Source organism: Balaenoptera physalus, assembly GCF_965194825.1.
Source record: "Balaenoptera physalus genome assembly, chromosome: 3".
NCBI classification, from domain to species: domain Eukaryota; kingdom Metazoa; phylum Chordata; class Mammalia; order Artiodactyla; family Balaenopteridae; genus Balaenoptera; species Balaenoptera physalus.
In genome coordinates this window covers 12,372,711-12,386,012 of record NC_138890.1, presented here as the reverse complement: position 1 = coordinate 12,386,012, position 13,302 = coordinate 12,372,711, and the positions used below count along the sequence as shown (strand labels likewise).

The 13,302-nt window shown below is 53.0% G+C and overlaps 2 protein-coding genes across 4 annotated transcripts in view; both read right to left on the bottom strand.

Moving 5' to 3' along the window:
* Positions 1-118: 118 nt before the first annotated feature.
* Positions 119-6,170, bottom strand: PGLS (6-phosphogluconolactonase). Its single transcript, XM_082453388.1, has 5 exons — positions 5,815-6,170; positions 2,038-2,145; positions 1,480-1,581; positions 1,038-1,178; positions 119-475 (listed from the first exon to the last, which is right to left on the bottom strand). The coding sequence occupies exons 1-5, from the start codon at positions 6,100-6,102 to the stop codon at positions 338-340; spliced, it is 777 nt and encodes a 258-aa protein (XP_082309514.1). The 5' UTR covers positions 6,103-6,170; the 3' UTR covers positions 119-337.
* A 5,439-nt stretch (positions 6,171-11,609) lies between these two features.
* The window catches only part of SLC27A1 (solute carrier family 27 member 1), a 30,805-nt gene continuing 29,112 nt past the window's right edge, over positions 11,610-13,302 (bottom strand). For all 3 annotated transcript variants that reach the window (XM_082453369.1, XM_082453371.1, XM_082453370.1), the window contains one exon: positions 11,610-13,029. In XM_082453369.1, the coding sequence (XP_082309495.1) occupies positions 12,872-13,029 (158 nt within the window). In that variant the 3' untranslated portion in view covers positions 11,610-12,871. The remainder of the gene's footprint in view (positions 13,030-13,302) is intronic.

Sequence of the window (13,302 nt, the reverse complement as noted above, 5' to 3'; positions counted from 1 at the left end):
CACTCATCAGGGTGCCCTTCCCTGCCCTCCACGTGCTGGGATGAGGGCTGCAGGTCAGGCCCTCCACCTGGGGACCAACGGTCCCACTGCCCACCAAGGACCACGAGACAGCGGAGACTTCAAAGAGATGTTCCTTTTAATAACTGAGTCACCCAGAGGCACGGCCCATGGGCTGAGTCCCTGGGCAGGGCTGGTAGCCAGACCCTATCGGCTTCCAGTGGCACCACTCGGCTTTTCTAAAATGAAGCCTGGGGTGGGCTGGCAGCGGGGCCCAGACTGGAAAGATCCCGGCCTACTCGGGCTGTGCGTGGTCCCAGCTGTAGCATCTCGGCACCAGTTACAAAGTGGAATGCTTCTCGAAGGGCACGGTCAGGAGTCGGGCTGCTGCCTCGTCCAGGAACCAGCAAAGTTTCCCAGTGCGGGGCTGGACCAGGGCGGCGGGGAGCGGGTTTTCCTCCTTGTCCTCCAAAATGCGCTGTGTGGAGAGGGCAGGAGCGTGGGGCCCCGCCCGCACCCCGGCACCCTTGGACCTCTCCTACCCTCAAGAGGTGATATCGCCCATCCCGGATGTCCTAGCTTCAAGCAATCAGGAGGGATGGGGTCTCTTCCTTTCTATCATCTGTGACTGTTTAATAAGGGGGTCAGCACACCTCTTCTACAAAGACCGGAGAGTCACTATTTCGGCTCTGCAGATCACACCCCGTCTCTGTTGCAACTACTCAGCTCTGCTGTTACAGGGCAAAAGCAGCTTTCTAAAGTGCTTGATTTCTTTATTTCAATGGTTTTCTATTTAACAATTAAATATATATGTATATGCATTAAGTGCTATGAATTTACCTCTGAGCAGTTTTGGCCTCATCTCGTCCATTTCATTTCATAATTGTTAACTCCTAACTAGCCTGTATTTGCAGTTTTCATCTCCCCTTCAACCCAAGAATTACTGAAATATCCTGGGATCTGGTGCTTTCAGCACAGTAGTGTCTAGGGCCATATTCTATGCCTACAACCTTCTTGGGAAGGGGGCCCTCAGCTGTTACCTTCAGAACAGCTGCCTTGCCTTCTCCAGTTGCCACAAAGATGATAGTTCGAGCTGCATTCAGCACGGGAAGTGTGAGGGTCACGCGCTGTGGAGGTGGCTTCGGGGAGTCGCTGATGGGGGCCACAATCTTCTCCCGCTCCTGGGGAGGGAGGCCCAAGGTAGAGACAGGAGGACAATGTCACTTGACCTCTTGAGTACTCACACATGCCAAGTACTGTCCATCCATCGTTCCATCCCGCCCTGCTAATCCTGTGGTACTTGATTTAAGGTTCCTGTTTTAAGATGGGTGAACTGAGGCTCAGAAGGGTCAAGCCCAGCGGGCATGCCTGCTGGCAGAGGCTGACTCACAGCATGCTGTAGGCACCTTCCAGCGCTCCGGAAGCCCCACATGGCAGAGGCTGGGGCTCAGACGTGAGCAGGGCCTTCGTGGGTGTGCTCACCTGCAGGAGGGGGTGGTCTGGGAAGAGTGAGCAGGTGTGGCCGTCGGGACCCACACCCAGAATCAGCAGGTCGAAAACCGGGATGGAGTCCCCTTGGAAGGCCTGGGTGAGGAGAGAAGACAGTCCCAAGAAGTTGTGAGGGAGGGCGCAGAGGACACAAAGAAACAGTTGTCAGAAAAACAAGTCGCTGTAACCCAGTGAGAAACGCTCAGCCTCACCTGCAAAGAAAGGAACTCTCATCTACAAGGTTCCGCATTTCACTGTCCAACTGGCTGACAGTGTGGGTATACAACTGTCCCCAAGATGCGAAGACCCAGGCCCACTACCAGGGTGTCAGAGACCAGGCCACCTTTGGGGTCTCCCAGGGCGGGGCTGTGGCCTCTCAGAGGGGGGATCTTCAAAGGGGGCTCTGCAGGGTGAGGCTGGGTCTGCTGACCGCCCCCAGGGAGAGTTTCTGCCAGTGATGAGCACACAGTGCCCGCAGCGGGGCGGCTCCGGCGCTCTGGGAGAGGCCAGCGGATGGACGAGGGCTCGCCGCAGCTGCTCCGAGGGACTCACCTGTCTCAGCTTCTGGGCGTAGTCCTCAGCTGCCTCCTCCACGGGCAGCTCGGGGTTAACGGTGATCACCTGGCTGTCGGGGATCGGCAGCCTGGAGAGCAGGTGGGTCTGCGGCAGACGGAGGCACGGTGTCACCAACAGAAACACACAGTCTGTGGTGGCGTGGGACTTGCACCTATGACTGCCTGGATCCTCCAGGTGAGGACATGGCTGTCATTATACCCACTTCCCGTGTGAGTGAGGGTCCCAGTGGATCCCAGCGGCATTCCGCCAGGGGTCTTTCAAGTCCATGGTGTTTGGGGGTCTCCTGGCTCCAGCCTGCACCTGTGTGGCCACACCACAGCCCTGTTTCTAAACCCCCAGGGTGGGGGAAGGGGGGGTGTGGGATGAATTGGGAGATTGGGATTGACATATACACGCTACTATGTATAAAACAGATAACTAATGAGAACCTACTGTAGAGCACAGGGAGCTCTACTCAGTGCTCTGCGGTGACCTAAATGGGAAGGAAATACAAAAAAGAGGGGATAAAAAAAACAACACCAAAAATAAATAAATAAATAAATAAAAATAAAATAAATAAATAAATAAAAATTAAAAAGAGGGGATATATGTGTACATATAGCTGATTCACTTTGCTGTACAGCGGAAACTAACACAACACTGTAAAGCAATTATACTCCAATAAAAGTAAATAAACAAACAAACATACCCCCAGGGTCCTTTGGCCTTCAGGATAAAACCTAGCCCCTCTCTGCCCTCCACGAGGCCCTGCTGACCTTCCTGCCTCAGTGGGTACACCAGCTGCTGACCCTGCCTGGGAAACTCTTACACATCCCTCAAGCTGCCTCGTCTGAGCAGCCACTCCTGCCTGCACCTCCCCCATACTGCTGCCTGGTGGCGTGACACGTAATTGTGAAAAGCACTGATTTCTCCTCTGGGCTGCCACTACGGGGTGAGCGTGCCCAGCACATAGCAGGCACCCCAACCTAGGATCCGTGGGCTTAATGCAGAAGCACCTGGAATCAGGCCTCCCGCAGGCAGAGGGCTCTAGCCCTCTTTCATGAGATGAGCCCCAGAGCCTTGGATCTGCTCTGGGATGGACGCTGGCAACCCCCACCTCGGTGCCTCCTTTTAGGCAGGGACTAGCTCAGCCCAGGCAATGCTGAGCTGAACCACAAAGTAAAAGCAGGTAAACAATATAGTTTTTGGAGCAGTGGGGGAAGGCAGCAGGGACATGGATAAACCCGCCAGAACTTATGGTGCTGACCCCCCTGAATGCTGGCCTGAGTGTGGGCTCTGTGTTGAGGGTAATGGGGAGCCAAGGAGGGTGTGTGAGCTGGGGAGGAGCACGATCAGATCCATTGTTGGAAAGACCTGCTTTGTCCAAGGTCCCCATCTATACACACCCTTGGGGATTGTACTGAGCAAAGCCGGATGGAGTACGGGTGCCCCATTTCTGTCACGTGAGTCCCCTCCTTAGCTGCCCTCCCCCACAGGGTCAGAGCCATTCCCTCCTCCTCAGTTTGGGCTTCCAGGGAGCCCAAGGCTGGGCATCGGTTGGGCAGGTTCCTAGAAGTGGAACTGCTGGTTGATCGGGTGGGCTCTCTCTAAACACTTTGTAGGTGCTGAGGAACCATCCCCGGGAAGGTGGCCCCAGCTAATCCTCCCAGCCTGGACAGCAGAAGGCCCATAGAACAGGGTGAGCCATTCACGCTTAGAGAGCCCCAAGGTGCCCGGGGTCCATCCTCAAGGAGAGGAATACCTCTGCATCCCTGTACCAGGTTGCTTAGTGGCCCCCCCAAATTCATGTCCACCCGGAACCTCAGAATATGGCCTTATTTAGAAAGAGGGTCTTTGCAGTTGTCATTAGTTAAGATGAAGTCACAGTGCATTAGGATGGGTCCTAAATCCAATGACTGATGTCCTTATAAGGGGAGGACACAAAGAGAAAATCAGAGGAGAAGATGATGTAGAAGCAGAGGCAGAGGTTGGAGTGATGCAGCCACAAGTCAAGAAATGCCTGGAGCCACCAGAAACTGGAAGAGGCAAGGAAGCATCCTCTCCTAGAGCCTTTGGAGGGAGCATAGCTCTGCTGAAAACACCTTGATTTTGGACTTCTGGCCTCTAGAACTGTGAATCAATACCTGTTGTGTTAAGCTACCCATTTGGTGGTACTTAGTTACGGCAGTCCCAGGGAACTAATACGATTCCCCTCACGGGGGAAATGGCAGGAGCAAATCCTCGCCCCACGTTTGTTCCCACCGCACAGCTTTTGCCTGTAGTCTACGCTCGGCCCCAGCTCACCTGTGGCGGGCTCCTCACATCCTTCTGGTCACAGCCCAAACGTCACCTCCTCAGAGCCCCCCAGTGTCCACCATCCTGGCTGAAAGATGCTCCCCCCTCTTCCCTGGCACTTTCTCTCATCTTACACTATTATCTTTTGTCCAAACTGCATTACGTTATGGCTCTGAGTGGATTTCCCTTATTTATTGCCTTGTGTGTTGGTGCCCCTTGCCCCACGACGAGCCCTGCGAGAGACCTGTCCCTAGTGCTGGATACATGGACACGCATTGAATATCCGTGCAACTTTCTCTTTGACTGTTTTGTTAGAATTCTGTTGCTTGAGCAAGTACGGCTTTTCTAATTAAAAGTCTTTCAAAGTCACGCAAAGTAAAAAGAAACAAGAGCCCACTTTTAAATTAGGCTCTGGGAGAAGACACACAGGAAAGCAGACTTAAGGGTGGCCCCTGTCCCTGCTATGGGTCCCAGGTGCTATCTGGGGGGCTGGGCCAGGCAGGTTCATACCCCGGCTCCCTCACTGGTCACTAGGTGACTCTCCTCTTCTGGCCTCAGTTTCTCCATCTATGAAATGGAGGTACTAACAGCCCCCGCCTCATAGGCTATTGTGGGGTTTCATCAGGTGATGGATAAAGCGCTTGGTAATCAGTAAACCTTCCTGCCTATTACCAAAACAAACAAAAAACTACCAGCTCAAGCTTCTTTGTGAAGAGAACTTAACACATCCAGGACCTGAGCGACCTGAGGCTTCTGGCCAAACCTGCCCCTCCCACACTTTCCTGGGCGGGTTTTCCTCCTCCATCCATGGCAAGAAGAGTTGACTGAGACGCGGGGGCCTGGGGGGGAGGTGTGGGCACCCAGCTCAGACCACAGATCCTCCAAGCCTCAGTTTTCCTGCTTGTAAAACGGCGGGCAGGGGGTCCCCTGATTCTATAGGAGTCTGGGGCCCCAGGCCAAAGATAACCAGTCACGGAGTCATCAGCGCCACAAGCTGTGTGGAGACCATCAAGAACTCGTCCAGGTTACAGATGGGGAAACTGAGGCCCAGGTTCCACACCAGATCCCTCCTACCTGGCTCTTCCCTAACTCTGCCTTTGCACGCTACGAGCCTGCGGCGCCTGACCTTCTCTAGGTCCCTGGAATGGACCACTGTTTCACCTCCACGCCTCTGCCCATGCCATTCCCTCTACCTGGCTACCGGATAAAGCATCAAGAGAGGCTTCAAGGTCCCCACTTTCCACCCGGGTGGCAGTGGAGGTGCAACCCAGATGGGACCTCAGGGCACCCAGCAGACCATTCCCAGCTCCAGTCCAGATAGAGGCAGACGGCACGGTGTGACCCTGCAACATCCCCGTAGCCTGGTTCAGGCGGTGGGCGCGGCCTTCTCGAAGTGACCCCCGGTGGCCCCCGTAGCCGGGTTCAGGCGATGGGTGCGGCCCTCTCGACGTGACCCCCGGCGGCCCCCGTAGCTCTCACCCGGTAGAGGCCGTACGTGCTCTCGGCGTGCTCGAAGGGCACGAGGCGCTCGTCGCAGAAGCCCAGCGTCCAGCGCGCGAGGCTGGCGGGCCCGGCGGGGGCGGCGGCGGTGGGCAGCTCGCGGGCCAGCATCGAGACGAGGCTGCCGCCTGACAGGCCGAGCGTGAAGCGGGCACGGGCCCCCGCCAGGCAGCACGCTGCCTGCTGCGCCACCAGTTGTGCCAGCGACGCGCCCAGCTCTTGCGAGCTCGAGAAGACCGAGATGAGGCCGGGGGCCGGCGCGGCCATGGCGACGGCGGCAGCAGGAAGGCGGAAGCCCTCCCGGCAGCCGCCAGTGCGCCTGCGCAAAGCCTGGTCCTGGTACACAGCTCTTGGTGCCTTTGGGCGGCTGCCTGTAGCACATGCGCAGTCCCACGAGTGAAATCCCGGCGGGGTCGGGCAGCCGGTCCGGCCGCGCTCATTGATTCTTTGCACGCTCATCGAACTCTTTCCTGGGCTGCGGCAGGCGGAGCAGGTGCAATTGAGCTCAAGCTCCCGGTATCAGGGCGGGGCCAGAGAAGGGAGCTCAGAGCTTCCAGGTTCGGGAAGAGGGGGACCTGGGGTCGGGTGGAGGGAGGTGATTTCCTGGAGGAGGGCGCATTTTGGTGGACTTTGCATTCCTGAACTTATGTTTGTCTTGCTGGTATTTGTTGTCTCTCTCTTTAATTAAAATATAGACTTGATGAGGACAGGGATATTTGTTGTGTTCACTGAGTCCTCCAAAGCCCACTGAACTATGGCACAGTGTAGGGGCTGAAAATACACTTGTTGAATTTCTCCTGCATATTCTCTCTGGAGACCTCTGTGTCTCTCTGAGGACTCAGAGAGTCCTCCACCCTGGCTCTTGCCTGGAGAAGCTCCCAGACTGAGGCAAGTGGGCCTTGGCTGATAAGATAGAATATTCAGGGAATAACATGGGCAGGGAGGACTGGAAGGGGCAGGAGGCCTGGTGGATCAAGGCAGCTGGACCACGTCTCAGAAGCAGAGAGTTTAGGAGAGTGTAGTAAGTGCAATGAGGTTTGCATAGGTAGCGCATCTTTAAAAGAAGTAGCAAGAAAACAATTCCATTACAGTAGCATCAACGAGAATAAAATACTTAATAAATTTAGCAAAAGAGGTGCAAGACTTGTACACTGACAACTATAAAACTTTGCTGAAAAAAGTTGAAAGGTGATCTAAATGAATGGCAAAACATCCGATGTTCATGGGTTGGAAGATTTCATATTGTTAAGATAGCAACACTCCCCCAATTGGTCTATAGATACAATGCAATCCCTATCAAAATTCTGAGAGCCTTTTTTGTAGATATTGACAAGCTGACCCCAAAGTTCACATGGAATTGCAAGGGCCCCAAATAGCCAACCAATCTGGAAAAAGAACTAAGTTGGAGGACTCACACTTCTTTATTTCAAACTTAACTACAAGCTACAGTAACCAAACTGTGGTATTGACATAAGGATAGACATATATATCAATAGAATAGAACTGAGTTGAAAAACAGCAACAACAAACCGTATGTCTTCAACAAGGGTGCCAGAACCATTCAATGGGAAAAGAATAGTCTTTTCAACAAATGATGTCACAATTAGACAGTCACATGCAAAAGAATGAGGTTGAGGGACTTCCCTGGCGGTCCAGTGGTTAAGACCCTGCTCCCAACGCGGGGGCATGGGTTCGATCCCGGGTCAGGGAACTAAGAACCCACATGCTGCATGGTGCAGGCAAAAAAGAAAAGAGAAAAAAAAAAAAAAAAGAATGAAGTTGAACCTTGTAGTAGGCAGAATGATGGTCCCCCTAAGGTGTCTACACTAATTCCCGAAACCTGTGAATATGTTAGGTTACTTGGCAGGGGGGAATTAAGGTTGCAGATGGAATTAGGTTGTTAATCAGCTGTCCTTGAAAGAGATTACCTGGATGAGCATAATGTACTCACAGAGGTCACTAAAAATAGAAGGAGGACCAGAGAATTGACAGCATGAAAAAGACTCAACCCACTGTTGCTGGCTTTGAAGATGGAGGAAGAGGCCACGAGCCAAGGAATATTGGCAGTATCTAAATGCTGAAAAAGGCAAGGAAATGGATTCTCTCAGAAGCTCCAGAAGCAATGCAGCCCTGCCAAACCTTGATTTTAGTCAAGTAAGATCCATTTCTGACTTCTCACCTTCAGAGCTATAATTGGTGTTATTTTAAGCCACTAAGTTTGTGGTGATTTGTTACAGCAGCACTAGAAAACGAATAGAGATCCATACCTCATGCCAAATATAAAAATTTAAATGGGTCAAATACCTAAATGTCAGAGCTAAAACTAAAAAACTCTTAGAAGAAAACAAATGCAAAAATCTTTCTGTCCTTGGGTTAGACAATGATTCCAAAAGCACGAGCAACAAAAGACAAATACATAAACTGGACTTCATCAAAATGAAAACCTTCTGTGTTTCAAAGGATACTACCAAAAGAGTGAAAAGACAACCCACGGGATGGGAGAAATTTGCAAATCATATATCTTATAAGGGTTTAGTATACAGAATATATTAAGAACTCTTACAACTCCAAATAGACAACTGAATTAAAAATTGGGCAAAGGGTCCGAATAGACACTTCTCCAAAGAAGGTATACAAATGGCCAATAAGCACATGAAAAGATGTCCTGTTCATTAGCCCTCAGGGAAATGCAAATCAAAACTATAATGAGATATCACTTCATACCCACTAGAATGACTACAATAATAAAACAAGTAGTGCTGATGAGGATGTGGGAAATTGGAAACTCACACACTGCTGCTGGTGGGGATATAAAATGATGCAGTCACTTTGAAAAACAGTCTGGCAGTTCCTCAAAAGATTAAACATAGCGTTACCGTGTGACCTAGCACTTCCACACCTAGGTTTATACCCAAGAGAATTCAAGACATGTTCACACAAAAAACTTTTGTGTGAATGGTCACAGCAGCATTACTCACGATAGCCAAAAAGTGGAAATAACTCAGTGTCCATCTCCTGGTGAATGGTTAAACAAAATGTGGTTTATCCATACAATGGTATATTGTTTGGCCATAAAAAGGAATGAGCTACAACTTGGATGAATCTTAAAAACATACTGAGTGAGATAAGTGAGACACCAAAGGCCACATATTATATGATTTCATTTCTATGAAATGTCTAAAACAGATATATCCGTAGAGATGGAAAGTAGTACTTGCCAGAGGCTGGGGAAGGGGAATGGGGAGTGACTTCTAAGGGACATGAGATCTCCTTTTGGGGTGATGAAAATATTCTGGAACTAGACAGAGGGGACGGTTGCATAACCTTGTGAATATACTAAAAGCCACTAAGTTGCACATTTTAAGAGGGTGAATTTTACGGTGTATGAATAATAGCTCACTTAAAAAATAAACCAGTGATTCAGGCACATGAGACAGCAGGAGCGAAGGCACTGAGGCCAGACACAGGCTGGAAACAACCATCCGTGGTGCAAGGAAAAAAGCCTGCAGGATGACAGTGCTAGCCAGAGCCTGGAATCTTCCCCAGAGTGATGGAGACCCTCAAGGGGTGTGGGGCAGGGATTCAGCCTGCAGCCGGCCATCCTCAGGAAGCTCTTGGCCCCCAAGTCTCCTCCTCCACGTGCCCTCTCGGGCAGCTGCTCCTCCTTCCTGGTCCCTCATGCACTTCTCAGCCCCTGCCTCTCAGTGTACTTGCCAACGCCAGGCTGGGGCGTTTTTCTTCCCACATCACAAATAAAGACATCCCCTCTGTGCACATCCTTCCAGGGCCCCTCCAAAAAGGAGAGGCTCGGGACACAGCACCTTCAGATCCTAGCTCTCTTCCTGATTTACCGAGGGTCCCAGGGGCAAGTCACAGAGCTTCTCATTTGGTATAAAAAATACAGAGCTATCAAGCCACGAGAAGGCATAGAGGAACATCAAATGCATCTTGCTGAGAGAAGCCAGTCTGAAAAGGTTACACATGGTGTGATTCCAAGTCCATGACACTCTGGAAAAGGCAAAACTGTGGAGACAGTAAAAAGATCAGGGGTTGGGGTAGGAGGAATGAAGAGATGGAACATGGGAATTTTAGGGCAAGAGAAACTATTCTTTGTGATACTATAACAGTGGATGTATGTCTTTATGCATTTGTTGAAACCCACAGAATGTATAACAGAGCGAACCCTAATGTAAACTGCGGACTTGGCTTAATAATAATGTATCTACATTAGTTCATCAAGTGTAACAAATGTAGCCCACTAATGCCAGATGTTAATTATAGTGGAAACAGTGGCGCAGAGGTGAGAGGGTATATGGGAACTCTGTATTTTCCGCTCATTTTCTTGTAGACCTAAAACTGCCCTAATAAGTAAAATCTATTAATTTTATTATTTTTAAATAAGTTTATTTATTTATTTATTTTTGGCTGCGTTGGGTCTTCGTTGCTGCGCGCGGTCTTTCTCTAGTTGCAGCGAGCCGTGGCTACTCTTCATTGCGGTGCGCAGGCTTCTCGTTGTGGTGGCTTCTCTTGTTGCGGAGCACGGGCTCTAGAGCACAGGCTCAGTAGCTGTGGCGCACGGGCTTAGTTGCTCCGCAGCATGTGGGATCTCCCCGAACCAGGGATCGAACCCGTGTTGCCTGCATTGGTAGGCAGATTCTTAACCATTACGCCACCAGGGAAGTCCCCTATTAATTTTAAAAAGCAAACAAACGCAGAGCCTGATCCTAGGGGGCATCAGGATTATTTTCTTGCTGGTCTGGAGAGAACTTCTTACACTGCTGCAGCTAGCGTCACAGGCTTTGCAATGAGAAAGGTCCCCACTGGGCCACTTTCTCACCAGAGCCCCTGACAATGAGTTCATTCCCCTCCCTGTGCCTTCAGTTTCCTCATTGGTACAACGAACGGGGACCATGATGATACCTTTGGAGGTGGTTGGATGTCTGAAGGGATGTTACCCAGAATGCACTTGCTTATCAGCACACCAGGGGAGCTCCATCCCCACCAGCAACAGATCCTTCTCCCACCCTCACTGGGCATCTCAGAGGCTATACCTTACATCCCCCTCCTTGCACTGTGGGCAGCCAAGGACCAGCGCCACACATCAACGGTTCATCCATCCTTGAACTGGCCGAGAACTCATGCACCCCCCACCCATCCCCAGGGTCGCCCCCTGGGTGCCCCTTCCCAGCAAATGCTCCATTGTCAAAAGACTTTCTTCCTCTGTCCCTTGAAATGGAGATGAGACAGACATTATAATTCTGGAGGGGGGACAGCAGAAGGTGGGAGCTGAGAGTATGAACTCTGGAGCTCAAGGTCCTGGGTTCAAATCCCATCTCAGACAGCTACCCTTGCAGGCTCAGTGGTTCTCGCCCAGAGCTATGGCCGTATGTGCTGACCCCACACACAGAGGGGCACCCTTCCTGGGGCAGCCGGACGTGCCAGGACACACCCTCTGTCCCCGGCCATCCTGTGCACCTGCCGGAACCCATAGGCAGATAGGCTGTCCCTCTCCTGGGACCATCAAGGTCAGCACGGGGCTCCGGGAGGACCCAGAGGCTGCAGGGAGGTGGCGAGAACGCTAACCCCTGTGCCCCCCCCGCCCCCATCCCCAGACCCCTGAAGCCTTGCAGGTGGGAGAAGAGGCAACCGGAGCTGTAAGCGAAGGCTGAGTGTGTTTTCCTCATGTCTGATGACTGTGTGTTCCCCGGGGAGGGGCCTGAAACACACAGGGTTCTGGGCCACGTGGGGACAAATGGTGAGTGACTGAGCTCCCATCAGGCACCAGACACTCCGCAGGTTTATTTCTTAAATTCAGCTAGGAAACAAAATCTCAGTGCTTAGAAAGGCCCATGCAAAACAGCATGGGGTCACCTGCTACTGGCCTTGCTGTTCTAGGTGCGGGACGGTGCTGCCGGAGGGAGGGACAGAGGGGCAGTTTGGGTGGCGGGCCCCAATGATGGGTGTCCGGGATGGGCCATCGACGAAGCTGATGGGGATGTCCAAGCCATCCTGGCAGGGTTGTCTCGGGATGTCACCAACCCAGGGTCCAAGGTGTCACTAGCAAGGCTAGCGGGACATTCAACAGGCTGGAACGCCTGAGGCCCAAGAGGCCACCTCAGATGCCACCCCTGGCCTGGAGGCTTCCCCCAACCCCACTGCTGCCACTCCCATGGGTCCCTCCAGCAGCCACACCAGGTAGGATCCCCAAGAGGCCTCTGCCAGGGTGAGCCTCTGAGCAGTGGGCCACCCAGAGCCATCTTCAGGGCCCCTCCAGCAGAAGCTCCGTGCAGACGCCTGAACAGGGACGTCTGGGCAGGGGAAACACCCAAGTGGTCACAGTCAGTTCCACAAGTTTCTGGGGTATCAGGAAGGGCAGGCAAGGCAAGGGAGACCCACCAGGGACAGGAAGGGCAAAAGGCAATTGGCCCAGCCAGGGAGAGACTTCCTGCTGACGTGCATCCCTGGCCGAGGCCCCCCTGCCCCCGGGCTGGCCAGGCGGACCACCCCCGGCTCCTCAGTTCAGCAAGGAGAGTGGAGGGCCTGCCTGGAGCTCATGCAGGGCTACAACGTCCTGGAATCCAGCAGCCTAGGAAGGTCTGGGCTGGGTGAGCCTTGTTAAGGCACAGCTGAGAGGGAGGTGGAGAGGCCCCACTCGGGTTTACCACCCAGTGGGGAGGATCCGCGGAGGCCCCCAGGGCAGCTGGGCCTCCGCACAGACCCCAGCTCCCAGGAAATGTCTGTTCTACTTTTGGCAGGAAGAGGGCAGGGGAGGAGAGATGGAGGAGAGAGGTGAGGGCAGTCAGGGACAGCAGGGAGGCCGAGAAGCAGGGAGCAGAGACAGACACACACACAGACACAGGAGTGGAGGACAGGCAGGGGGCAACCAGACGGGGAGAGGAGGAGGGTGAAGGCGGGAAATACAGGCTCCTCCCGGGATCCAGTTTCTCTGCCCCCAGGACAGGGCAGGGCTGTCTGGCTCAAGCCCCTCTTGCTTGCTGGGCCTGGTGCAAAGTCTCTGGTGGGCCGAGGAAGAGCGTCAGAGGGAGAAGGCGCCCGAACAGATGCGTGTGTAGACACCCTGATCCAGAGGCAGGTAGTGGCCCTGCTTCAGGTCCAGGAAGAAGAGCCGGTCTGAGGTCTGGCATGGGTCGAAGCCCTCGTGCTGCAGCCTCGTCTTCTGAATCTTGAAGGTGCCTGTGGGGATGGGGGTGGAAGTGGGGGTGGGGTGGGGACTCGGCAGGGGGATTCCAGGAATCCCCCCCTTCAACTCGCCATCCTGTCCTGCACCTCCAGGCCTCTGAAGAGGCCTCTGCTAGGAACATTCTTCCCCATTTTGCCTGCCTGACTCCCCCCTGGCAGTTGGATCTCAGCTTCATGCCCTCTCCTCCAGGGGGGCCTCCCTGACCACCCTCATCATGGCCTGAAACTCTGTGTACCCCCTGCCTGGTCACGTGCCGACCCCCCACA